General features: G+C 38.7%; 1 protein-coding gene across 7 annotated transcripts; it reads right to left on the bottom strand.

The window, feature by feature from the left end:
- Window positions 1–1,131: 1,131 nt before the first annotated feature.
- On the bottom strand, window positions 1,132–25,541 carry pecam1b (platelet and endothelial cell adhesion molecule 1b). 7 transcript variants are annotated; one of them, XM_087842149.1, is made up of 16 exons: window positions 25,422–25,541; window positions 25,291–25,326; window positions 20,332–20,628; window positions 18,656–18,937; window positions 18,301–18,576; window positions 17,528–17,800; window positions 15,583–15,861; window positions 14,284–14,559; window positions 12,034–12,141; window positions 11,889–11,919; window positions 9,798–9,877; window positions 7,858–7,911; window positions 6,276–6,365; window positions 5,540–5,596; window positions 3,837–3,859; window positions 1,132–2,030 (listed from the first exon to the last, which is right to left on the bottom strand). In XM_087842149.1, exons 1-16 carry the CDS (start codon window positions 25,462–25,464, stop codon window positions 1,929–1,931), a joined length of 2,307 nt encoding a protein of 768 aa, XP_087698275.1. In that variant the 5' UTR covers window positions 25,465–25,541; the 3' UTR covers window positions 1,132–1,928. The 7 variants fall into 7 exon arrangements, with proteins under 7 accessions (XP_087698275.1, XP_087698273.1, XP_087698276.1 ...); XM_087842147.1 differs by lacking the exon at window positions 1,132–2,030 and adding an exon at window positions 2,105–2,547; XM_087842146.1 differs by lacking the exon at window positions 1,132–2,030 and having other exon boundaries at window positions 3,482–3,859.
- Window positions 25,542–27,210: the final 1,669 nt, after the last annotated feature.

The following is a 27,210-nucleotide window of genomic DNA, read 5'->3' as shown; positions in this document are numbered from 1 at the left end:
TCTGATCTTTGGGCGGGTCCGCGCTTTGTGTTCACGCCCGTTATGCGCTGATTCTAAAGCTGTTAGTTTGATGTCTCTCCAAACAATATTGACCGAACCAGCAGCAAAAGAAGATCCAAACTAGGCTTCACATAAACATCGTCATGAATTCACTCTTACTTTTACTGTTTTGCTTCGACCACGATGCACAGCTCTCTCTCTCTCTCTCTGTACAGTTTCCTGCATTATTCGCTTGCTTGTTCCGCACAAGTCTACCGTTGTTTACAGCGCAGTCGGCCAACGTTTTTTTTTTTTTTTTTTCGTTTTATATACTTCCGAAAAGAAAACCTAATTTCTGCCATTCACTACTGAACAAATTTAAACTTTTTAAAATTATGCAAAATGCAAAACGCTGTAACTTCAGAGGTAATGTTCATGTGTTGATTAATGGTTTTCTTTCGTTTTTGATGTACTGCAGAATATTTTTATAAAATCCCAGAACAGGAAAATCACCTTCATGTTTTTCTGTGTTTTATCTTCAGCTACTTTGACACAAAGGCATCTGCTGTGATGCTCACACCTTTGATAAAGTCTTGCATGTGTCAGCTTCCTTTTTATAGATACAAAAATATGTAAATGTACTGATCTGAATTATAATATTTCTGACTGTCAAAATTTCCCAGATTCAAATCGAAGTGAATCGAATCAAATCGAATTAAATCGAATCGTGGATCGAATTGATTCAGGACCTTGTGAATCGGAATTGAATCGATTCTAGAAATCAGTGACGATACCCAGCCCTACATACAACCATTTCCTCCCCTAATCTAACATTCACACACACTTCAGTCGGTGTATCAGGGGAAACTAGGGGTTCAGTGTCATGCCCGAGGATGCTCTGACATGCAAAAGAAACCAGAGATCAAACCACAGACAAGTTCATTAGTAGGCGACCCGCTCTACCTCCTGAACCACGACCAAATGCCTAAGATTTCAAGATAGGTAAGAAGGTCGGGATATTTATATAAAACATACCTTTAGAATAAAGAATATAGAGGATGTTGTTTTGAAAATCTATATTTTTTGATGGTGGGAAATTACAAATCAACATGAAATTAAAAATGATTAAGTGAAAAAACAGGAAAAATGAAAAAGGATATATACATTGCTTTTAATGATTATGCATGCATGAATTTTTAAGAACTGAAACTGTACATGTAAGAGTAACAGTGTTTGAAGATGTAACAGCAGTGTGGTGAGGGAGGAGCAGCTAGCAGGCCCAGTGGGAGTGCAGCAAGGAAGTCCAGTCAGGCAGGTAGGCACCGGGCTTTTATTTGGCATTAACAGTAAGAAGTCGATAGCGGAAAGTTCTCCACGGCTCTAGACAATCCGGCCATACATGTCTGGGGGTCAGGTAGATGTCTGCACCTGCCCGTTACAAGGTCTTCCTGATATCAGGTGAGAAGAGAGCAGCATGCGACAGTCCAGTGTAGGGGTCTCCCCTACTACCACAATAGTGTAAAGACACCCCCTAGTGGCGCAGTGCCATAATGACAGTTGTTACACAGTTGTTGCTAAAACTGTAAAGTGGGTTTGTTTGTTTTTTAATATGAACAACTTAAATCTTTGGTTTTAAATTCCACTTTCTCATTTTTGAAAATGAAAAAGTAAAATAAGAAAAAGGAGGGAACACAGCAAACAGATGCAACAACAAAAAGTAGCATCTGTACACATAACTGCAATGCATTTGTGTGTTTCTTTTTCTTTTAGAGTTAACCTCATTTTACCTGAACTCCCTTTACATCACATTGGTATCTTTGTATGTGACAGAGAGACATATTTCTGATATTTACATACTCGTGCATGCTCATTAAAAAAACAACAAAAAAAAAAGCTCAACAAAAACAGCACAGCAGTACGAGAAGACTGCAGAGACAGCTGTGATCTTATTAGTCCACCGGCTCAGGGAGGTCCTGGTAGCTGTGGACCTGTGGATCGTACTGACTAATCTCAAATTGTTCACGGTTGAGCTCAGCGTATTCTACCGAACCCTGCAGACACACAAGCAAAGACAATAAAGATTCTGATTATTAAATACACAACACAAAGCAGTATTTGATCGTGGTTGCAAATAAGATATATGATACTTTCAAATCTGATTTTATGTTTTATGTTTCTGTGGATTTTATGCATCATAACAGATGCCAAAAGCAAAAACTGCAAATTGTCAACCAAATATTCTGACCTGAGAAACCAAATCTGCTACCCAGAACACACAACAATGAAAAATTAGCCACTTTTAGACAGTGATGTCACATCCTCAGTTTATTCTTCAAATTCCCCAGTTTAACCGCCTTGAGCACCATTTAAGGACAAATAGCGCGGCCATCAGTGGTCTGTTTAGGGCTCAGTGGGAGACAGTATGTTGGCTGAGATGGGATTGAAGGTAATTTGACTGGACCGCAGCGCCTGATCTGACTGCCTGATAGGGAAGGAAGCCCCGGCCCAAATGCTTTTGTTCTCGTCTGGAAACTTTGACAGCCGTTTCCCTCTCTCTGGATTATCGGCCTGCAGAGGGTCACCGAGAGCAGAAGGATACATTACACGAGTTACTATAAAAAACTGTGGGGACTATTTTACCCACTGGCAGAAAAATACAAGTGTGCAATAAAATGAAGATAAACTTATACTGCTTCTCATCTTGTGTCACTTCCAGAACAAGATAAAAGCATGAATCATTCATTAATGCATAAAAATATACAGCACCAGTACTAATCATCACTCCACAGGTGCTTATGCAGGATTCATCTGACGAGCTGTACCTGCCATTGTGATGAACTCATACACTGCAGGTCAGTGTGCAATACTGAAGCTTTTAACACTTGAATGTAACTGTGAAGTGAATACATTCAATGCATTTATAACTCATAATACCTCATCAATTTTAGATGCAATCTTAAGAAGATTACGGATGCGTTAATCCGTCTGTAATACTGAGGAAGTGAAGAGGTTAAAACTCAGCAGCAGCACTTTTATAGAAGTATGTAATGGTTTGAATGAAGTGCTTCAGGGCCATCATAAAAATAGAAAAGAACAAGTCGTATACGTCCACTGCCTTATCTAAGGATGGGCTGGGCATCTACAGCAGTCATGTGGCTTCAGGCCATGGAAAGGGGTCCAATAGAAAACCTGGGTGGCACCATTTTGTTCCGTAAATCGTTGAAGTGCAACTGAAGCGTGCTGTTGAAGTTTTGCACCACTTGAAGTTGATAGGTCTGCTTCCAAAGGCTCCCAAAGGCCACCCAGACTCAGTGGCAGATCCATGAATGACTTAGCAAATCTATTTAAAATGATTTCGCCTCGTGATGATTCTGGTGAAGGCGACAAGCTAAAACACCTCAGCTTATACACATGACAAGTCTCCAGACTTCATCATGTCATCTGTGCACTTTGGAAGCAGGTGCCAGAAACTTCTATGTTTTTATATTCCTGAGCATATAAAGTACAGTAAACACAATGGATGTTTCTGGAAATTACGTGATGTACAAGACTGAAGGAACTCCTGTTATCAAATTAAACATGGTCTCTGCTTTTGAAAACACTAAAAAAAACATGAGATTACTGTTACATGTCTTGTATTTGTCTTGCTATGATAACTGGGACAGGCTCCAGCCTATCACAACCTTGATAAGGATAAGAGAATCAAAGGATGGGTGGATGTCAGGTATTTGTATACTTAATATAAGGGCGTATAAACAGGTCACAGGCAGTAATAAAAAGTGAAATGTCTGCTCTCTTGCCAACAATCCCACCAAAGGCGTCTGAAGACGAGTGTGACTGTGCAGATAATTACTCACATAGTCGGGGGGATCAGCAGCACCTGCAGGAAATAGTATCAGTGGTTAAATGTGCATTGGTTGGGTGTGTACACTGCTCAGTCACTGGCTGACCTCAGCGTCATTCATTAGTCATTTGGCTGTCATGTTGACCTCGGTGACCTTGCTGACTCATTCGTTCTTCCTCTGCAAAAGCCTTTGTTTCAGCCTATAAGTTCAGTCTCAGTCATCCAAATCGATATCTACCACATTCTCTCTTTTAAAGATTCTTCTCTCATCGTCTTTTATCAGTGCTGGACAGGAAACATTAGGACTCTGATGGACTTCTTGTTGGAGACATGCAGCGTCTGGCTGCTGTTCTAATAACAGGAAGTCTCTGCCAGTAGTAACAGGATATGGTCATGGTTGTGTAGCTGGAAGGGGTAAGCCGTCTTTCTATGAGTAATGGAAGTTTTTAATCTTAAAATGATATTTGGTTAGATCTGAAGTGTCTCTGATAAAATCAGACTGCAGGTTTTAAAGCTGCATTATCTCATTATTTGTCACTCAGAAGCAGCACAACCAGATAAGAAGCTTATATGATTAAACAATCAATAGGCTGATAACCAAAGCCTAGTTATATAGACTCAGAACAACACTGGCTTTCACTGGGAGGTTTCCATACTTCAGAGGACCAGAACTGCAGGTCTTTACAATACTGATATTTTTCTTTTTAATTTGTATGTATGTTTAATGAATGTCTGGATTTATTTATCCCACAATTTCCACATATATTTATTCACATTTTTGTGTTTTTGTAACTATTTTTTGTATTTTTCCCAAATTTTGTGGAAAACCCTAACAACAAAATCAAGCAGAACAAAGAAAGAGGAGACTGTCAACTGATATCAACTGAAGAGTAAAATTATATATTATATCAGAGTCTGAGAGCGACAATAAAACAGTGAACATATTTAAATGTTTTAAATTTTTGATGGCTCCATTTTTTAAAGGCAACTAAAATATTGTAAATATCTCAAATTAATTAACTCTTACATTAATTATTATTTACAGTGGATATTCTGGCATATCAACTCTTTTTGTAGTATGTGCTTATTATTCTTTATATGCCTATTATTTATTTGATGTTGGCAGTTTTAGCCCTCCATATAACAAACTCTTAAGGAAGACATCAGACTGCTGAGCAGAACCATTGTGAAACTAACTTTCTGAATAGTTTCTCATAGATTAAGTTGTGTGAGAGAGGTTCATCTGTGGATGGTGAGATGCTGAAAATAAAAAATAAATAAATTGCTGTTCAAATTTTAGCTTACTGCCTGATAACATTTAGAGAAAAGCACATATTAGTGGGATAAAATGCCTTTTCATTTTATTAAGAATACATCGACTGTCTCACAATGAGAGTTCTTTCTAACAAAAAACTGAAAATGAACTGAGAATGAACAAATCCATCAAATTTGAATAAACATCTACTTAATTATAAATAATTATAGAGGCAAATTAAACAAATAATTTTTTTTAATGAAATAAGTTTTTCCAGTTTTCCATATTCACTTTCAAAAGCAGCTTATCTGAGCTGGTTAGGAAACTAAAACAATGAGCTGAAAGATGCTAAAACAGTTTCAAAAGCTGAAGCAAATTGGTTTGGTAACAAATCTAAAGTAAAAAGTAAAATAATAATTACAAAAATAAATAACGAGAGCTGCTTCAAAGATCAAACTCACCATTTGGAGAGTTTTGGAGCTCACTGTAAACTGTGTCTGTGCCTTTTCTCAGTGGAACTGTTAAAGTAAAAAGAAACACATTAGTCTGCCTGAGCATCAAAAGACAAACTTCAGCAGATACTGTCTCTGTGATCTATAAATAGGCAGGTTATGTCACACTCCAACTGCCATCTCAGGTCCGATGGGACCTTGAGCACAAGACCACGAGGAAGAAGAAGCAGCAGAAATCACTCTGGCGTTTAGTTAAACCCTTCCTGTTTATAAGGTCTGCAATGATTGTGGAAATCCCAGCGGTTATCTCTGCATTCACAGCAACCTGAAGATGTATTAATTATGGGTAATTAGACCCCTCCTAGTACGCGTTGGTTGCTCTTATCAACTATAAAGGAAGTGCATAAAGTGGTGAAAATGACTTTGTTCAGGAGGTTTGGGGGAACTGCAAAGAAAGGAACAAGGACAGACCAACAAAAGGTTTAAAAAACATTTTGTGTAAAGCTGCATATTATTATATATTAAGCCATTTCTTTATTATTTACTTATTTTCTCTATTTGTTATTGTATTTATTTCCCCCCTCTTTCCCCTCTTCACTTCACATCGCACACAATAGCTTCCTAATATTCCTGACGACCGGCCTTGTTTCTATAAGTATTGTAAGTCTGTGTCTTCTCCCACAGTTGTTTCATTTTTTAAAATAAATACTGGATTATTTCCCTTCTGTGTTCATGCACTGCTAACCTCTGGCAGGATCTGTTGACCGGGCGTGCACCACCTCCGTGTACTCCACGTTGGGCTCGTTGGACACCTCGCTGATCTCATCATCGCTTTCTGCACCAATAAAAAAAATCTTTAACACACTGAACTATTTCACTTTCATTCTTGCAATGCTATAGCTATGAAGCCAGGCTGGAAAAAAGCTGTGGTATAAATCTGGAGGATGGCTACACAATTCCAGCTACTCCCAACTACACCAGGAAAACCTACATTGTAAGGCTTAAATTCCTTTAAGAGGTACATTTTTAGTAGAAGGATCATCTGATCACCTTCTTCTTATTTTTTTTTCTAGAATAAATTCTGCACTTTAGAGCAGGGGTCTCGAACTCCAGGCCTCGAGGGCCGATGTCCTGTAGGGTTTACATGTGTCCTTGATCCAAAACAGCTGATTCAAATGTCTAAATTACCTCCTCAACATGTCTTGAAGTTCTCCAGAGGCCTAGTAATGAACTAATCATTTGATCCAGGTGTGTTGACCCAGGGCACGATCTAAAACCTGCAGGACAGGCCTGGAGTTCGAGACCCCTGCTTTGGAGAAACCATGCAAAGTATAATGGTGTGGGTTTAAATTTGGATTTTTATTTTTTTAATTCATGTTATTGTGTCAGGCCTCATAGCTTCAGAAGAATGTGGGATATCCACGCTGAAAAACACATGTAAGCTCTGTTCAGAGCTGCAACCAAATCATTTTCACACAATGGTTGTGTCTAAATTCATGGGCTGCATCCTCCTGAGGCCGCATTTGTAGACTGATTACGTCACAGCGACGCGCCGAAGGCTGTCCAAATTCGTAGACTCCTCCGAATGCAGCCGACAAATGCGTCCTCCTTTTCCCCAAATTTGAAGGATGGGTTGGGTGTGTCCTTCTTGGCCCACCATATCCCAGAATTCATAGCGCGGCCCAGCCAAGCTCCAGTTTCCGGCAATGGCGGCCGCTACTAAGTTTTAAAATTACTCTTATTAATCTTTCTGGGCCACAAAATAAACTTTAAACATATTTTCAGGCGAGAATGTGGGTGTGTAAACTTCAAATATCTGCTCGGTTTGTCAAGATATGACATATTTGCAAAAGTGCTTCGACGTTTTCGGTGACGTCTGTCACCCCACCAGCTGAACACAAAAAACTGAGAAATATTTCGGGGTCCATTTTCGATTTTCGTGCCATGACGCTGACAACCGGAAATACTCTGAATTAAGGGCAGGAGTAGATCGAGAAGGCTAGACCATCCAATTCCATAGCCGTTTACTTCCGGCCTACCCGACCTCCTGAGGACCCGGCCCACGTAGACCGCGAAGGCCGGGTCCTCAGGAGGATGCAGCCCATGAATTTGGACACGACCCATGTGTCTTCATAATGGACAGCTGCCATAAAGTGAGACAAAAGGGGTAAATCCAGGGCAGCTCATTAAATTTGCTGAAGTTAATTTAAAAAAGAATAAGCTGTTTCTGAGGGGGTCAGCTGGGAACTTTCTCTCTAAATTTAACTGATTTTAAATGAAATCATGTCAGAGCATTAAACAGTGATGATGTTCGTATCTCATCTCACCTGTTTCAGGTTTCCGTTTACTCCACACGCTGACTTCAGCTCTGTCCACCTTCACTGTAAAGAAGACAGGCAGATTGATTGACTGCTTAATTGATTACAGGTTATTAGTCATCCGCCAAAATTAAAGTTACAAAAAATGTGCACCAGTAAGAATAAAAAAAACATACCTTAATAGGTAACTAGTAGTAAATGCTTACATTACATAACCACAGGTGTGGTTGTCACTGTCTTTTTGGGGAAGTATTCAGTACTTTTTGATCTCCTGAGTTACCAGCCTTCCCATCTAAGTCTTGTCAAGAATGAGAATAAATGCATTCCCCCAAATCTTAACCGATTCCCTTCATGTTTTCACATGGTCAGAGGAGATAATGAGATAAACTTTTGGCGGCACACTCCCTCAGCTCGGCCCACCGGGGAGATTGAAACCGTAACAAAAGCAGCAGATTTTAGATTCTCATCTGGAACACACAGAAATCCTTTACTGCTTCGTAAACAATAGGTTGTTAATTCAGCAGCGGCTGAAAAGCAAAAACAACTTCCCAGTTGCTAAACCAAAGCTTGTGTGATTAATTTCCTCCACCTACTGCACTCATTCAAACTTGCCTGGGCTGAAACAAAATAAGCTCCGACCCTCCTCACCAACACTGGTTTTTATCAGCAACGATCCCCGTGAGCGTGCTCTGCTCCAACATAGGAAGTCTCTTGCAGACTCCATTGTTTCAGTTTTTCAAGGAAGTCTCTGTTGCACACATTCTTTCTGAGATATTAATGTTGATTTTTTTTTGCCTTGGGTTTAGGATAACCAAACACTATGCATGTATGATAATAATAAATATTATTCTTGGACATTTTTACACAAATGTATCCTCAGATGAGCAGGAAAAAAGAAGTATAATGAATAAAGGGCACCAACACACCTCTAAATTAAACCATTATATTTATTCTACAAGTCTCTCTTCCAGTCAGAAAAGGGATCAACCAAAAGTATATACACACGTTTCCTGTGAGTATAATAAAGCGTATTTACAAATCAGCCCGATTTTAAAAATGCACTTGAGACAAGTAGAGCAAAGTAGAGTTGTAGTCGTGCAACTGCAGACAGACACAGTGAGCAAAGAAACAAACAGCCAGACACGATAATGTTTGGTATAAAGTCAGAGGCCATTTAGGTGGCAGGAGGAGGGGAGAGGGAGCAGTGAGTGTAGGTTTATAGCCTCCTTTGTAGTGAGAAAATATCTGTATATAATGTCCTAAAAAATTAGCATTATTAACAGGATTACTTTTGCTCGTATTCATCCTGAAAAGTCTTTCTGTGAACTTCCTTTTCCTTCAGAGTAAGTAAACATTGCATCAATGTCCCTCCGCCCACTGCTGGGGCGTCTCTACACTGTGGCTGGGATACTGTAGCTGCTCCTGTTGCTGATGTCAGCAGGTACCGACGCCACGCTATGTCGCGTCCCATTGGTCACTCTCCCCTCCTTGCCATCATAGAAAGACACTGCGTCTGGAAGAAGATGATAACGGGCGCTCTGAGCAGTTTGCAACAAGTGTGACAATCAGTGCCCTGCGCTGTGACTTCACTATCACCCAGCATGCACCTAAGGCTGTTGACTTCCTGCAGCAAAATCCTACATTTCCTGCCTCTGCTTAGAACAAACATTTCCAACTAAAATACTAAAAACAGTGACAGCAAAGACAGACAACACACTCAAACATGCGAACATGAACAGAAGGGCAACATAGACTGTACCACAAACAAAAGGTAACCAGGTCTCCTTTGCAGGAGCCGTGCATGCATAGTAGAACATGGATCATTGGGGGGTATGGGTTACATGCTGCAGGCTACGATTGTGCGAGTGAGGGGAAGGATTATTGGACGGTAGCATAATGACTAATGAGGCCAGTTAGTGACACACAGGAGAAAAGTAAAACCAATCTACCTGTGGCTGCATTATAAACGTCTGTGTCGTGGGTTAGATTCACTGTTAAAGGGTCATCTGATTTAGGGCTCGAAGGCTTTCTGAGAAATGGTGAAAATAAAGTTAGTTCAGGCAGCAGTGAATTCAAAAAGAAATCAAACAAATTCCACTAATCACCATAGCAACATACATAAAAACACAACTATAGAGGTGGTTTTGCATGTTGTGGTCATTTGTTCTCTAGCTTACAGCCTTCTTCTTGCCTGCACATGTTGTGTTTATAAAAATCAACCATAAGCAGATTTAATAAGAGTAAAAGATAAAAGATAAAAGTAAAAGATTGCCTTTTTGGATAACTGGCTAAAAAAAAACCCCCCAAAACACAGCGCAGGATATGTGCTGTGATTGTTTAAGCTCGTAGTTTCATTCATTTTCTACCAGGGTTTATAGTATTGGTGTTTTTTAATTAACAGTTAGTGTATTTGTGATTTCTTTTAAACATAGACCAGAATAATAAAGCACGTTCTGTATTAGACGTTTGTATGATGGCTTATTACAGCCGATGTAGGAAGGGTACTATTCAGAGATAAGGATATTCTTGGACATTAAAGGCAATCTATTACCAGTGTTGGTCAAGTTACTTGAAAAAAGTAATCAGTAACTAATTACTGATTACTTCCTCAAATAAGTAATCCCGTTACTTTACTGATTACTTGTTTTTAAAAGTAATTAATTACTTAGTTACTTAGTTACTTTTTAAAAACACGATTTACAACCTGAATAGGTGATAAAGCGATAGATCTTTCAGCCCAATTCTACTTTTTCTGCATAATCCATCATATAAAATGTAATCAAATGGAAAAGTCTCTTTTTAAAACTTGTTTTATTAGTTTTAATCTTTTAACTTTATGCATCAAGCAAAAAATTTAATTATATGCAACATTCTCTGACTGGAAGAAATTTGTTTAATATTTAAACCTATTTTCTGCACATTCCAGCACATAATATATATATATATATATATATATATATATATATATATATATATATATATATATATATATATATATATATATATGTGTTTACACTCAGTCTTTCAAATAGATGCAAGTAAAACACAGCAGAAAATAAATAAAGTCAAAGACTAGCGGTCCTGTTGCTCTATTTTCACCTGTAAAGCAGGAGTGGGGTAGGCGGAGGTTTACCCTGGTGCAGGTGTGCCACAGCGGTCAGTGGAAGGATACGGCAGTTTCTCTGTGAGTTTCCCATTACGTCGTAGCTACTCGGTGCTTGTTTGGAAGTTTAGGGTTTTTTTCGCTGTAAAAATAAGTTTTCTTCCCACGCACACGGACACTAATGTTTTTGTCACTTCTTATGGAATCAAACTCAAAGTAAGGTCAGTACTTCCACGCTTTAAACGCTGCACACTCATACTCTCTCCCGCACTCGATATATGATCCATTGTTGATCTGCACACAGCTGTTGTCACGAACTTCGCACTCGCTTACGTCACTGTCATGAGACATTCTCGCAAAAAAAATTACGGTTTTAGTAACGCAGTAACGCAGCGTTCCTAAGGGACAGCAACGGTAATCTAATTACCGTTTTTGCAATAGTAATCCCTTACTTTACTCGTTACTTGAAAAAAGTAATTGGATTACAGTAACGCGTTAGGCCATCTCTGTCTATTACACTCTTCCTCATTATCCTCATCAATATCATTATTGATGTTCATGTGAAACACAGCCAGATTTTCAAATAGTAAGGTCAGTCTCTGTCCAGGTAATTTTCAGGTTCAATGCTGTGGGTGTGAGCACAGAAGCCACACCCACCTGCTGTTTAAATCTTCATTTTCAAGGGGCAGCCAATCAGAAGACAGTTGAATTTAAGAAGGAGGAGTTGAAGAAGATTGCTTCAGACAAACAAAAGATCTCCTTTAAACTTTGTAACACATGATGTTTGTGTTATTTTAACCACACTAACATGCACAACAACCAGTATAGTTCTTTAGAGACACCAAACACTACTACAGGACCCGAGCCATGAGCGAATAAAACTAACATCTGCAATATCTGTCACATTCAGAGGAAGCAAGTATTCATGATAACTCACACCGACAGTTCAGCAGCTGCTTCTCTTCTATCTACAATAAGAGAGGACAAGTGAGGGGAGCAGAGGGGAAAAAGGCGAAGGAAGGTTGGCTGTCATACATAGACAACAGAGGCCTGAGTTGATGGAGGACTGTAAGTCTCTCTACCTCTCTTAGATTTGATGTTCAGCATGCTCGCCACCAAGAGCAGAACTAACAGCAGCAGCAGCAGACAGGCCACGACAATCAACCCTTTTTTCCACGGTGCCATGAGTACTGTAGAGAGACACAGATGGGAGGTGAAGTCAGTAACACAAAAGAACATAAAAGGGAAAAAACAGCAGCTTATAAAGGAGAAGAAGGTGCTAAGATATTTGTTTGGAAACCTTCCACGTTTAAACCGTTCCTCTTTCTAAGCATTACAGGAGATGGAAATGTGCAGGAAAGTCAGTGTGTGCAGTCTGAAATATCCATCTGCAGATCTGGAGACATCTTTTACTATCATCAAGTCAAAATTCAGCAACTCACTAACCTTAAGAACTATTAAAACTACGCTTTATTGCAAATGCTTGGAATGACATTAGTATAAAAACTTTGCCAAATCAAGCTAACCATCGGCGCTACCTGCTGTGGCGATCTGTTGTGAATAAGCAAGCGGCAAAAAAGTGGTTATGGTTTAACTTTAGACCTATATTAAATCTGACTTAATATCCGGGACCAGTGTTGTGAAGGTTACTTTTAAAATTTATTCCACTACAGATTACAGAATACATGCCCCAAAATCTATTTTATAACGTATTCTGAATACTTTGGATTACTTAATATATTATCAAGCTTTTTACATCTACATGAATGTACTATTGCTGTGTGATTTATTACTTTTACCAATACCAACTAGATCTTAATATAGATGTGTAACAGTAGGTGGACATTAGGTAAGGCTGCACTTTTTGCAGCCATCTCGTGTAGAAAACTATTCTGCGCGTATATAAATCAGGTCCGCAGCTCCGAACCGTAGTAAAGGGACCTCTGGCTAATGCTTCATGTTCCATGTCGGGCTCATAACCAAAAACTAGCTTTACTTTGTTGTTTGGGTCAACTTTGCTAGCGAGAAACAGAGAGAGGCGTTGAAAAGCTGCTCCAACAGAACTTATTGTTTTTGGAGGAAAACACGAACACGGTGTACAGTTAAGTCTTGATACACTGCCCATGAGGCTACATTCTTTAGGGCTATGCCTGTAACACTCTGCCTATTGCCTTCATATTAAATAATTTTTTGAGCAATAATTTAAAAAAATATTTCATTACGTCATTATATGGGCCGCAAGTAGAGGTGACATGGGCCCCGAGATTGGACTCAGGCACTAGAATCTGTTATTGCGTGTTTTCTTTCCACCGGCGTGGAATTACCAAAAATAGAGAGGAGACAGCCTAACATATGAAACAGGAAAAGACCGCTGTGTAATCCCTTTATTTCAACAAAGTAACTGTATTCTGAATACCACCTTTGTAAATGGTAGGGGTGGGGGAAAAAATCGATACTGTGTAGTATGGTGATATTTTGTTTGCTAATAATGTATCGATACAGGGACAGCAGAAATCGATATTTTGTTACAAAAAAGGTTTTTGTGCTCTGACTTCAGAGCATGTTGATCCTTTTTCTGAGCAAGAATCCTGACATTCCTTCACTGTCCAAATGTGTTTAACTTTTTTTATGGCAGCAATAAACATGACAGTTTACTTATTTTAATTTAAGACATGTTTTATTTTAATTAAGTTTAAAACTTTTTTTATTTAATGTAAAATTATATTTTGTTTTAATTTACTTTCAAATTCTTCAGTTGCTGAAGGGGCTGCATAGATTTCATAAACTGCATAGTTCAGAATAGCTATAATTGTACCAGATGGTTGCGTTCAGTTAAGTTGGACTAGACTGTAATACAAACCGTTCAGTTTGTCAACAATAAAACTGAAATGAGAGAAAGACTGAGTGTGAGACTTTGATATTAGATAAAATGAATATTGATAAAGTTTACCTTTATGTACAGAATCTGAAAAAATTGCAATAACATCGTATCGTGGGATGTATGGTGATTCCCACCTCTAGTAAATGGTAAATACAGTTACTCATATTTTGTATTTTAAATATGTAACGCCGGTACATGTATTCCGTTACTCCCCAACACTGTCTGGGACAGAACATGTGCTAAACTAACTCGCTAAAGTTAAAGTGAATCCATCCACCTTAGCTGCCTTTCTGTCCTACTGGCTACTTGTGGTATTGCAATGCAAAATAAATTTGACTTAAGACTTGGCTAGACTGAAGAAAAGGTCGTGGTTTGGGGCTGTTTCTGACATTGAAATAAAATACTGTATGACCAATAAGAGCAGGGTGATGCCTGCTGAGCTCAGTCTCACCTTGTACATTTACGTTCTCACTTCTGACCTTGTTGGCGCCGTTGGAAGCCTCACAGTAGTACTCGTCACTGTCATTTTTGGAGACTGGTTTTATCTCCAAGATTGAGTAGGTCTCTGTGGTGGTGTTGGTTTGCAACGGTACTACACTGCCGGTTCGGTACCACTTAAAGGTGACTGGCCCTGTGCCATTAACACTACATATGAAATGGAGTTCTTCTCCCTCTGAGAGTTCTAGTGAAGAAGGGATGACGGCCAGAGTCATTTGGCTCAAAGGCACTGGGAGAACAAAACATGGAAGCAAAGAGGTGAGATTAGGCAGCATTGTAAAGTTTTACTTTGGCTTTAAAACAAGAACTTAAGCTTACAGTGTTTACAGCGGTTTTTGTGTAGAGTTAACAGGAAGAACACCGTTTCTTGTTGTAAATGTAACTAAAAGTTTGAACAGAATGCAAGTTCAAACTGTGTGTGTACTGATTTGAAGAGATACACACTATCTCTTCAAACACACAATAGAGTTAGGGTTGGGTGGTCCTTTCATGTTATACCACTTAATGCCTAAAGGTGTTGCAGTGAGTAAATGCAAGCTTCAATTAACCAGACAAATCATTAACAATAAGTTCTTATTTACAATGTCACCCCAGCAAAAGCAAAGCTTCTCGAGGAAATAGAGGTGGAATTAAAGATAAACGCTAAAAGTTAAAAATCGAATGAATCCAAAAACATCTTAATGTGTCCACTTTTAAAACACTGCCACCTGGTGGTCAAAGTGATATTTTACAGAGGACAAAATTCCCTTTAACCTCCTAAGACCCGAACTCTTCCACAGCATGCATTTAAAAATTGCATTTAAATTTTGAAATTTAAATTTGCATTGCATTTAAAAATCGAATAAATCCAAATGTTAATGTGCCCACTTTTAAAACACTGCCACCTGGTGGTCAAAGTGATATTTTACAGAGGACAAAATTCCCTTTAACCTCCTAAGACCCGAACTCTTCCACAGCATGCATTTAAAAATTGCATTTAAATTTTGAAATTTAAATTTGCATTGCATTTAAAAATCGAATAAATCCAAATCTTAATGTGCCCACTTTTAAAACACTGCCACCTGGTGGTCAAAGTGATATTTTACATAGGGCAAAATTCCCTTTAAAGATGCCACTGGACAGAGCCAGGCTAGCTCTTTCTGTTGGTTTCCACCCTTTATCCCAAATGTTCTATATATTCTCATCTCCCATCTTTTATTTAAAAAAAATGTAAAGAAATGAACAAAAAAATCAGTTAGGCTTAAATGTTTACCGATGACATTCACGCTGAGGTGTTGACTGGAGCCAGTTTTGTTGGAATGGAGACTATTCTTCGCCTCACACCTGTACTGTATTTCACCAGGCTCTTTGATGACATCCATAAAGACAGCTTGTCGATTTCGCTCTCGGATGACTTTTGTGCCCACTTGGACGTTATTCTTAAACAGGGTGTAGTTTATCGGCAGGCTGCCATTCGACTGACACAAGATGGTGAAGCTCTTTTTCAGGATCACCTTGTCCTCAATTGAAATCTTTAGAGCAGAGACGTGAACTACAGAGGAGGAACAGAGCACAGACTTTATGAACTGAAAAAGTAAAACAAAAGTTGCTGCTGAAGGTTTAAATAGTGGCTATTTGTGTCATAGTGTAGAAACATAAATTATTCACAATTTAATGAAAGTCTTCTTGCTGATTAAAAGGTGATTTTTAATTTTGTGAACCTGAATGGTTGTTTTTTTTTTTGTTGGACTAGCAGCCTGTTTGATAACTGGGCCCAACTCCAGCTATCAAACTGGATACGACGATGTTGTAATAATACTAAGAAAGGAAGAATTTTTTATCAGCTTTTATTAAGAGCTATGACTGCAATAAAACAATAATTTTTAATTAATGTTTTTGGTTAATTTTCATGTCTCAGAATGGGTTTGCTGATTTACACACTGGTAGTTTTTATTGCTTAAAATTTAAATTGAATTTTAGTTACTGTCAGTGTGGTTAAATTGGTAAAAACAGCAAAATAAGGAGATTTTGATGCATCTGGTTATTCACAGTGAAATAAATACAAAATCGTGGGCCAGCCGCCTCCACTAACTGCTACGGTTAGCTGAAGACAAAAAGCTGAATTTCAATCAATCACAGTAAACTCTATGATTCATTTTTGATGTTTGAAAAAATGATACACAGCAAACATTTCCTGACAATTTTTACATTTCAGATTTCTCTGATTTTTTCCCCCTGAAGTATATTTTATATTTTATTTTCAAGTCAAATTTCGTAGCCAAGATTCTTGGTTCTAGTTTCCAGTGTTACCATTATTATTATTCCATTATTATTATTACTCTATATCAGCTACACAAACTAAAACTTGACAAAACTCTAGTGTAGCACATGTCTACCAAGGGTATCACCTATTTCCTATCAGATGGTGCTACTATCTCCAAATCCAAATGATCCTTTGTCATTATTGCCTTGATGGAGTAATGTGAAAACACCCATCCTGGGTGATGGTGGCGGGTCACAGGTTTGCCAGCTTGGAGAACGCAGCTCATGTCCTGTTTGGGAGTTTTATGTTGAACTTACTGGTTAGGTTCAGGCATTAGGTTTAACAAAAGGCTTAGTTTAGTACCTCACACATTGCTTTCCCTGTGCATTTAAATGGTCCTTAACATTGTCCTTATGTGATGATTTAGGAGTAACTGATCTGTCTAAACTACGAGTGTCAGGCAGTGATTTGACAAAAGTATCTGATGCCATGGGAATAAGCGTAGTCTATTAAATTGGCGATGCACTTTATTATTTTTATTTGTTTATTTATTTAAGCAACTAGTAGCTTTTGTTTTGTTTGTTTTTCACTGAAATTGGATTTCTTTTAATTCAGGTGATAACTGATAACTGTAACACAAGAGCTGGGCCAGCACCAATGTAGAAGCAGTCCTATCATGACTTGTATGTAAAATGGACTTGACTGCATTGACATAACAATTTTTTAGTCTGATGAACCATTAGAGCACATTTACCAGGACTCACACATTGTCTCTGCACACATCACGCAAGGCTACGTGAAGACGAGGGACAATCTACTACACTGCCTGTGCCACATGGACACATCAGTGCATTTAGAGATGAAGCTATTTATTGACACATTTATGCACTGAAGGACCAGAAGGGCATCAGTGTGCACTATACCCTGGACCCAAACAGAGATAAAGAAAACTCACCTTTAGGACGAATCATCAGGGTTTTGCTATCTTTCTTGATGCCTTTGGCTTCAGCTGTGCAGGTGTAGTTGAAATCATTCTGCAGGGCCTTCACATTAAATACTCCAGGTTTACCAGAGCTTGGTAAGTTTTTAGATGGATAAAGAGTGTAGTCCAAATCCTCCCTGTTGATTTTTTGAGAGGCAATACGATCACTGTTGCAGGTCAATGTCATAATTTCCCCTTGAAAGACTTCAGTGGGAGACATGGTGAGACTGGGCACTGAGAAGAGCTCTGTGGATAGGTTTACAGAACACACCAAGTCAGCGTCTAGATGGATACATTTTTGCAAACATTAATGCAGTAACACAAAAAATGCTTAAACTATTTTAAAAGACCATTAGTGTGCTAAAGTGCATATTATTATTACTGAAATACCAAATGGATACAAAGTTGCATTAATTGCACAGCCAAAGCACTAACATTAGGGCTTCATTAGGGGGTAGGGATAGCTCAGTAGGTAAGGTGGTGGCCCCATGATTGGAAGGTAGGGGGTTTAAAACTCTACCCTGAGTACTGAGCAAGGTACTGCAGTGTGTAGGGACGGTAATACAAGCACACTCAGTGAATGAATGAATTACTCATTCACTGAGTGAATGGGTTAAATGCAGATCAATAAAGTATACATTATTATTCAAAATATTGAGTCCATGAACCAGTGGTCCTACAGCCATCCGAAAAAAATAAGCTTCAGATAACTGTTTACAGAGGTCATCTTTCCTGTGTCCACTTACCAAACACTGAAATCTTCTTCTCAGTGTATTTCTCCACATTTCTCACTTCCACTCTGCAGTCAAATGTAAGCGCTTCAGAGGCCTTTGGTGCTGCAACCATGTTGTGGTTTATTGTAGAGTTGCCAGTCCTGAGAAGCTTGGTGCCCTGGCTCAGGAATAGCTTGTAACCTTCAGAGCTGGAGTGAAAGTTTTGGGCACTACACGAGATGTTGAGGTGGTCTCCTTCATAGATTGTGGAGTTAGGGGAAATCTTCAGTGCTGGTGTAATAGAAAGCTCTGTGGAGACAAAATAAATGAAGCACTGAGGTGAGACCAGTGCTTTGAAAAAGCAGCACAGTTTCAAAATGCTACTGACCTTTGACTGAAACAGTGACGTTGTTGCTTTTTGTTGAAGGGAAGGTGTCCTCAGCTGTGCGGATCTTGTAGGAGCAGTGAATTTTGTGGATGCCAGCACTGCTTAACCTGAAAGTGGTCTTTGCTTGGTTGGAGAGTCCTTCCACCCTGCTTATCTGTTCATCATTATCGAAGAAGAAGAAGATGAAGCTCCCTATCTCACCCGGAGCTATACAGGTGGCTCGTACCTCCTCCCCTTCATTAACAACGTTCATCTTAAGATGGAGAACTGGCTGCGAGAGTCCTGGAAACATAAACAGACATGTTTATGTTTCTCCCACATGTACTTGGTATTGCATTCAAACACATCCACAGTGTCACACGAAGGTTAAAATGATTTTTGATCATAATCTGATCTTGTTTTGTGCTTTTCTCTCTATCCTCTCCTTTCTTCTCTTTTCCAGCCAATCGCAGCAGATGGCTGCCCGTCCCTGGCTGCGATTCTGTTGGAGATCTCTACCTGTTAAGAGAATTCTTCCACCTCAGTCTGGCCAATTTTGAGGATTTCTTCTCCAAGATTTTGGGTGCTTTCCCTTGGTGGGTGTACTGATTAGGTAACTTCTCCGGTGTCATATTTGAGGTTAGTGTCTTTATGGAGATAGTTTTGCTGTATTGTGACCAATAATATAACAGAGATGTCAGAGATGGACAGAATTACCCCAGCAGTGATGTCACTAACAATGTCTTAACTTGTGCTTTTGGACTGTTGTGCACCTGACAATTATTGTCTTGCAAAGTTGCTTGAAGACGTTTCACCTCTCATCCGAGAAGCTTCTTCAGTTCTAAGGTCACCTCGGATGAGAGGTGAAACGTCTTCAAGCAACTTAAAGAAGTCCAGACGCTTTTCTTTGCAAGCTCCTTTGACTACAATGACCTGGATGACTGAGAACCTTCACAGCCACCTGACAATTATTGTAAGCTGTTGTGCAGGACTGCTGGTACGGTCCACCAGATGGAAAGGCACTAGTGCACATGTGTCGAACTCCAGGCCTCGAGGGCCGGTGTCCTGCAGGTTTTAGATGTGTCCTTGATCCAACACAGCTGATTTAAATGGCTAAATGACCTCCTCAACATGTCTTGAAGTTCTCCAGAGGCCTGGTAATTAGCTAATTATTTTATTCAGGTGTGTTGACCCAGGGTGAGATCTAAAACCTGCAGGACACCGGCCCTCGAGGCCTGGAGTCCGACACCCCTGCACGAGTGGGTCAGTTTTTAAAGCTTTAAGTACCAGCATAAATGGACGTCACATTTCTTGTAAACAATGACCAATAGGTCCCCAATAACTGCGGCTTCAGGCTTCTGCTCTCCACACTAAAAGCACATATATATATGTATAATTTAAGATGATGTCAGGGCTGTTGGCGCATAGTTCTGAGCTTGATGTGAACTTCCCACGGCTGACCAGTGTGTAGGGAGAATATTGCAAGCAAGTGTCATAAAACAGAAAGAAAATGCAAAATGTGTAAAAACTAAACTCTGAGATCTCAACTGCTTTCCCAACAACATCTATTTCTTTCATAAATTCATAAGTACATCCTTATGAATTCAAAAACTCGGTCATAATCTGAATATGATCACATTCAAATGGACCTGAACTTGAACCCTTAATACTGCAGCTTTGCATGAAAACAAACCCACCTTGTACGTTGAGTCTTTGCGCTTTGCTCAACTTGGTGTCGCCTTGGATGTCTAGCTTGCACTGATACAAGCCTGTGCTGAAGACTCTGGCATTGTGCAGCTGGTACACGAAGTCCTCAGAGGAGCCAATGGTCTTGGTGTACACTATCTTGTCATTCTTCAATATGGTGTACTCACGAATCAGCCCCTTGCCAGTACTCGTGCTCACTGTGGCATGGCATCTCAGAGTCACATTGGTCCCCGCAGTCACATCATTCCTGGGCTCAGTGATTAGCTCGACACTTTGAATTTTGAATTCTATGAAACGAGATTTAACAAAATCAATTAGAACTCATTTATCCAACCATTTATCCTCAGCCTAAAACTTTTAACCTCAAACCATTTTTATATTAATTTTACTCCTTTGAGAGTTCAGCCATGTTGAAGTGTACGATGCAGTCCACTCTTCTTATTTTCTGTCACATATATGTTGTGATGTAAGCTCATATTAAACACCAAAGTTCCAGATAATGAGCTTAGAGTATGAGCCAAAACTCAGGCTTCAGACAGTTTGTTCTACTATAAGAAACTCTGAATTGAATTGACTTTAATTAAGTAAATTCTACATATTACTTTATGAAGAACGTTATGTTACAGTTCACTACTATTTAGTTTTACAATATTTATGTTTTTCCTCAATGTATCTATCCCAAGCACATCATAGTATAGATATGCTTGGTGGATTTCTTGCTTTGCGTTACGCAGTTATACGCCGTTATGTTTGTTTTGACTCAGGAGTGAGAGATTGTTAGTGTTTAGAACTCCCTGTGAAAACAAAACGTTTGATTATGTATTTGTTTTTTAGAAAAGGAGCAATTTTTTCTAAAAGGAGCTGAAATTTACAGGAGAAATATTAAGCTTTAACCAAAGATACTCAGCTTGCTTTGCCATTTTTACAAAAATGAGAGAAGTACAGCTAATAAACAGCAATTATGATCATATAGAAGAAACAGTAAAAGGTCCAGAATTTATCATTCTTTGAAAATATTTTGAAAATCCTGAATTAGCATTGATATGAACAATATTAACTCAGGATTCCTCCTTATATGATAGATAAATTGTATATTCCACTGCATCGAACAACTGCATCTTAGTTTTTTTTATAAAAAAGCTCACAGGAGCTTCCGAAACATGAATATTTGTTAGTTTTCTGTGATAACAAACTAAACACTGATCATGAGTTTGTGTTTGTTAGACATGCAGTGAAGCTGTGAGACATAAACGTTGACTTTGGGGGAATAATGACAGGTCTGTGTTAGTAACATCTCACATTTTAATCACAACACAACTGACTAATGTTGAAGAAAATAGTTGAAGCAAAACAATCCTCTCCCCAGGGCTTCTGTGCAGTAGGTGCTTGATTTTTTACAAATGGGTTCATATTAAACTGAAACAATTCAGGTGGAGGGTGAAGCTCCAGAAACATTTGTAGCACATGTATTTCAGCTAATGGGCTTCATCAGGGTTAGGATTATACTTAGGTGTCCCTGAAGGCACCATGGCAACACTTGGCTGAGGTAGCCAGAACATTTAGTCCACTTGTTCCAGGGAAGAAAAAGGAAATGAGTCAGTCTATTTGTCTTCTTGGTTGATTTAATCTATCATGATTCACAAGTTCATCATTCATCACTGCGTCCTTTACTTTCATGCCACAGCCTAAGAACCGAGCAGTGATAAGTTGGGGGCTCGTCCGGGATGAGCTGCAAAAAATCAAACTCTGCTTCTGGTTTCATTTGCTTTAAATTTTACAAACAAGAATGACAAACCTTTAAGCCTCTTTGTCCAGCTTCTGAGTCACAGTTTAATCACTTCCTATTTAAAATGGCACTCCCTAGAGGTCATTTTGGTTACATATTTTCAACAACTACAACAAAAACATCTTTAACAGCTGTCACAGTATTGAGTTTGGTGCTCAGGAAGCTGATGTTTTTCTGTGGAATGCCATCATACTGATAGCTATGACCTGGCTGGATGTGAGACTCATACAAGAGACAATGCAAAATACAAACAATTCATATTGTATGAGTGTAAAATTCTTGGGTGAAAAAACAAAGGTAGGTGACTCCTCCTCCCCATTTTTTACTCACAAAACTGATAAGAATCACTTTATAAACACTACAGGATCGTACGTGTGCATTTTTGTATTTGCTTCTTTTATTTCTGTCCTTGTGAATCACTCATTTTCTTTTTTTTTTGTTTAATTTTGTGTGTGTAATCACAGTTTTCCTTCAGTGATGCTTTTTAATTCTCAGACCCTTTTTTTCTGGTTTAATTACATCTGCCATCGTTTACACGGCAGCATGGGAAAGCTTTGATAATCACCGGAGTTAGTCCCAAAGCCACGACTCAGTTATGTTTCACAGGTAAAAACTAATGAGTCATTCTCAGGACACAGGTGTTCATGTTCATAAATCTTTAGGGACAACACTTTGCATTCTAGTCTCATCTGCAACCGGAGAGGAAAATACTTTTAAATTAACAACTGTGAGGGGTTTTTTCTGCAGGTAATGAGAAACAAAAAGCATCTGCACAGGTATGTTGAAGTCTCCCCACTAGATCACCATATGGTCAAGTATTAGAGACAACAGGCTGCTGCTGTGACTCAGTGTGTGTTGTTTAGAGGAAGTAAACAAACCCTGAGAAGGCAGGAAAAGCACTTTGTTAGACAAACAGCTACTCGGGGGACCTTTCACCATTTCAGGGTGTGATGAATCTGAAGCATGCCCAGCATCATTCAACAGGACTGGCAGAGCTGGTGATGAGAAAAAAGCATGCATGCAGGGCAGAGATTTGCTGCTGGTGCTCCATACAGATAGTGAGTCACAATACTGACATGTCGAGCTGGATATAACATCCTGCAGTACTATTTTTTCTTATATTTTACTACATAGAAAATAAAGATACTGTATGTTTTAATCCACAAAATATCTAAAAATTGTAATTCAGTTTTATTTAAATAGTCTGGTTCAAAACAACAGTTTTCGCGTCTATGATGTCGTACCTGTTCAGTGGGAAGGAAGAACCTAAATTGAAGATATAACACATTTTGGGGTCAGCTTGAAAGAAAGGCAGGTGGGAGATCTGAGATCAAACGTGACATAATTGGATCCAAACTATAATGTGATATTTAAAACACCGGTATCATTTCCTAAATGTTGCCAATGGAAACAAAGGCAACAACATTTTAAGCAAAGTTTTAAAGATAAAGGACTTTTAATGAAAGGTTATTTGACCTTAAAGAGGAGGAATCAGGTCTAGCTGAGGATAAGAGGCGATATTTAGAATATAAATATAATTTAAATATAATATTATATATTGTATATGTTGTCAATACAAATAATGGAGACATACTTTTAAATCTCTCTGTATAGCATTATTATCACTTTGACCTAAAGACCAGTTTATTGCCTTTGAAGGAGAGGGCAGAGGTCAAATGTGACATGATATTTTAAATCTATATATTTATATTATAAATCTGTATATGGTACTTTCTACATGTTGACAATACATACCACACTTTTAAGATTCACAGTTTCTAAGTTATAAGGCTTTTGGGCGCAGGACAACATGAGTAAAAGGATAAAAGAATAATTGAGTAATCAAAGTATTTGAATATGAGTATTGAAAAATATTAGAAGAGGAGAGCAAAAAAAAAAAAGAACCCTTCAGCTGATTTATTTTGTATAAAACATAAAAACATAATGTGCCGTATGGCAAGCAGTACATTTGAAAATGGATTGAATGGCTTTGTGAATATTGAGGCGAAATTATCATTGCAGAAACATTAAAAGACATAAAATGCAAAATGATGTAAAAACTGTTTTTCTCCCTTTGCGTGTAGGAAAACAGACACACAGCCAGAAGCTCCTAAATGAGCTTTTTTCACTGGAAAGTGCAAAATACTGTGTACATGTAAATCTGGAGATGAAAATACTGAGATGTATTTAAAAAAACTGCACATTATAAGATGTATTTATTATTGTGTTTATTGTTTATTATGTTTTTATTAGTACTGTATGTATTTATTTCCTACAATGTGTCTCATCTGTACACCCAGCTGTGTGTGAAATTAGCTAAAAATGTTCTTTAAATTAAAAAAAAAAAACCTTTTATCTCAGTACTTTACTGTACGGCTAAAACAATTGTATATCCTATTATTATTATTATTATCATCATCATCATCATCATTATTCATTTAAGAGTGTAGTGTGTCTTGGCTATTGTCTTGTTAAATTATTTACCTCTCCTGATCTTTAACCTCCTAGGACCTGGCGTCCACATATGTGGACGTCACATTTTGGGTTATTTAGACCAAAATACTAAATTTTGCTCTACGCGGGCCTGATATCCACTCACGAGGACATTATGCTGCCTCTGTTTCATCAAAATTCGAGGTTCAGCTTTTTTGCCCAGAACTTTTCCACAAACACACCTAAGAAATGACCCAAAATTCCCAACAACTACAAAAACTACACCTAATTCAGAAAAATACATCAAACACATCCACAAAGCCACTTAAATCTGGGTTTTACTCCCAGTTTGGACCTGCTGATAACACACGCCTTGCGTCAGATGTGAATCTGTACAGCTGCACAGCTGATCCAAAGTGACTCATGCCTTCCATCACAAACCAACTTCAGAGTACAGGGAGGTGTGTGACAACGCTCGCCAACATGTTCCCAACGCTTTGTGTCGCAACTTTTCCACCATGGCAGAGACCAGAAAGCTCTGATAACAACTCAGACTGTTTCCACAGTCTTAGTGGAAGATAGATGATTGACGCCAACCCAGTAAATGGAAAGTCAACAATAAGCTCAATGAAAACAGGCTCTTTCTGAGAGCCAGTTCAGCTCTTGTGTTTCCTGCAGATCAAGTCTAAGCATGGACTCACATCTCTCATTTAGCTTAAATGGTACTCACCCTGCTGTGTGTTCACCATGGTTGCTGAGTATAGGGCTTGGAAGAAATAAAGAATTTAAACCACAAAGTTAGAGACAATCATCAACTGTATCCTCAAATCCTAGATAAAATAAAAAAGTGAGTATTCTCACAGATGGACAGGAGGGTGAGGATGAGCCGTTGTGGGAGGCCCATGCTGTCTTAGGAACGCTGCTGGCTGTCCTGGAGGTTAACAAGCTTGTGACAAAGCTGGCTGCTGGTGTGGTCGTGTGGCTGGTCAGGATCTGGGAGGCGGGAGCGCTGACATTAACGTGGTGCTTTAGCTCAGCCGCTCATTGGTAAGGCAGTGACGACGGTTATCACACCAAGCAGTCATCGGCTTGGCTTAATTTGACAGGAAGTGAGTGTTGTTTCCTCAGGATGTTCAAACCGCCCCGGCCTTTGCTGTTGTGGAATGTTCTCCTCTGGCCTCCTCTGTGTCTCTGTGTGTGAAATAGTAGCCACAATAATGCTGAATAGCATGGGGTGCAGAAGTGAGGCCTTTGACCTCTGACCTGGCCATGCAGGTAGGGAGAAGAAGACGAGCACAACAGAAGCCGTTTCCTGATGGGAAGATGCTTGGCTCAGCTGCTGAAAACAGTTTTTGACATAAATCTGAGCACGGCTCTTACAGGACACATGCAGATGGAAATATTCCCACTACTTTGTTTGGTCTGTGACGTGGTAAAATAATTCCAGAGCAAAATCAACCACAAAGTATTAAATTCTAAATGAACAGATTACAATTGAAGTAAAAGACCTAAAAAATAGACCTGTGTTTAATTTTAGTTTAATATTAGCTTATTTAAAATTACATAAAACTGTAAAGTGCTTTCGAAAGTTGGAAATCATATCGTCTTGTAACCGGAAGGTTGCCGGTTCGAGCTCAGGCTTGGACAGTCTCTCGTTGTGTCCTTGGGCAAGACACTTCACTGTTGCCTACTGGTGGTGGTCAGAGGGCCCGGTGGCGCCAGTGTCCGGCAGCCTCGCCTCTGGGTGGTTGTGGTTACAATGTAGCTGCCATCACCAGTGTGTGAATGGGTGGATGACTGGATATGTAAAGTGCTTTGGGGTCCTTAGGGACTAGTAAAGCGCTATATAAATACAGACCATTTACCATATGGAAAATTAGCTATAAAGGTGAATTAAGTTCTCAGGTAAATAAAACGCAATAAAAGCAATAGTAAGGTAAAACTGAACCATGGGAGCGTTTAATATTTAGAGAAAAAAAAACTGGCAAATTAAAATTAAAATACGTTTACAAGAATTAAAAACTTCTGAAAAACATTAAAATAAAATAATAATTAATTAATAAATAATTAATAAATAATAATAAAATGGTAAAATAATTCCAGAGCAAAATCAACCACAAAGTATAAAGTAAAAGACCTAAAAATATACCTGTGTTTAATTTTAGTTTACTATTAGCTTATTTAAAATTACATAAAACTGTAAAGTGCTTTCCAAAGTTGGAAATCATATGGAAACTTTGCTATAAAGGTGAATTAAGTTCTCAGGTAAATAAAACGCAATAAAAACAATAGTAAGGTAAAACTGAACCATGGGAGCGTTTAATATTTAGAGAAAAAAAACTGGCAAATTAATATTGAAGAAATTATCCAAAATTAAAATACGTTTACAAGAATTAAAAACTTCCGAAAAACATTGTTTCTTCTTCTGTTAAGGAACCACATCAGCCTCGTCACAGGACAGACCCCACCCGTAAACAAAGACTAAATAATTCCAGAGTGACATCTGTAAGGACTTGACACAAAAACCTCTGAACGGGTCCAGCTCACTCACGTGTCTCTTCTGAGCCAACATCAGGAGGATTTCCTCAGTGAATCTTGATTTGATGAGGTCACCCGCTGTAGTGAGGTCGGTCCAGACTTGCAAAGTGAA

The sequence above is a fragment of the Neolamprologus brichardi genome, chromosome 6 (assembly GCF_056152115.1).
Source record: "Neolamprologus brichardi isolate AB-2024 chromosome 6, ASM5615211v1, whole genome shotgun sequence".
Lineage (NCBI taxonomy): Eukaryota > Metazoa > Chordata > Actinopteri > Cichliformes > Cichlidae > Neolamprologus > Neolamprologus brichardi.
This window is presented reverse-complemented; position numbering and strand designations above follow the sequence as displayed.

Coding starts and splice junctions, on each gene's coding strand:
- pecam1b (XM_087842146.1), bottom strand. CDS start 25,464: ATGGGCCTCCCACAACGGCTCATCCTCACCCTCCTGTCCATCT. Junction 18,938..20,331: donor GCAAAGACTCAACGTACAAG/GTGGGTTTGTTT, acceptor TTATGTTTCCAG/GACTCTCGCAGCCAGTTCTC. Junction 9,878..11,888: donor GCAGCTGCTGAACTGTCGGT/GTGAGTTATCAT, acceptor ACCATTTCTCAG/AAAGCCTTCGAGCCCTAAAT.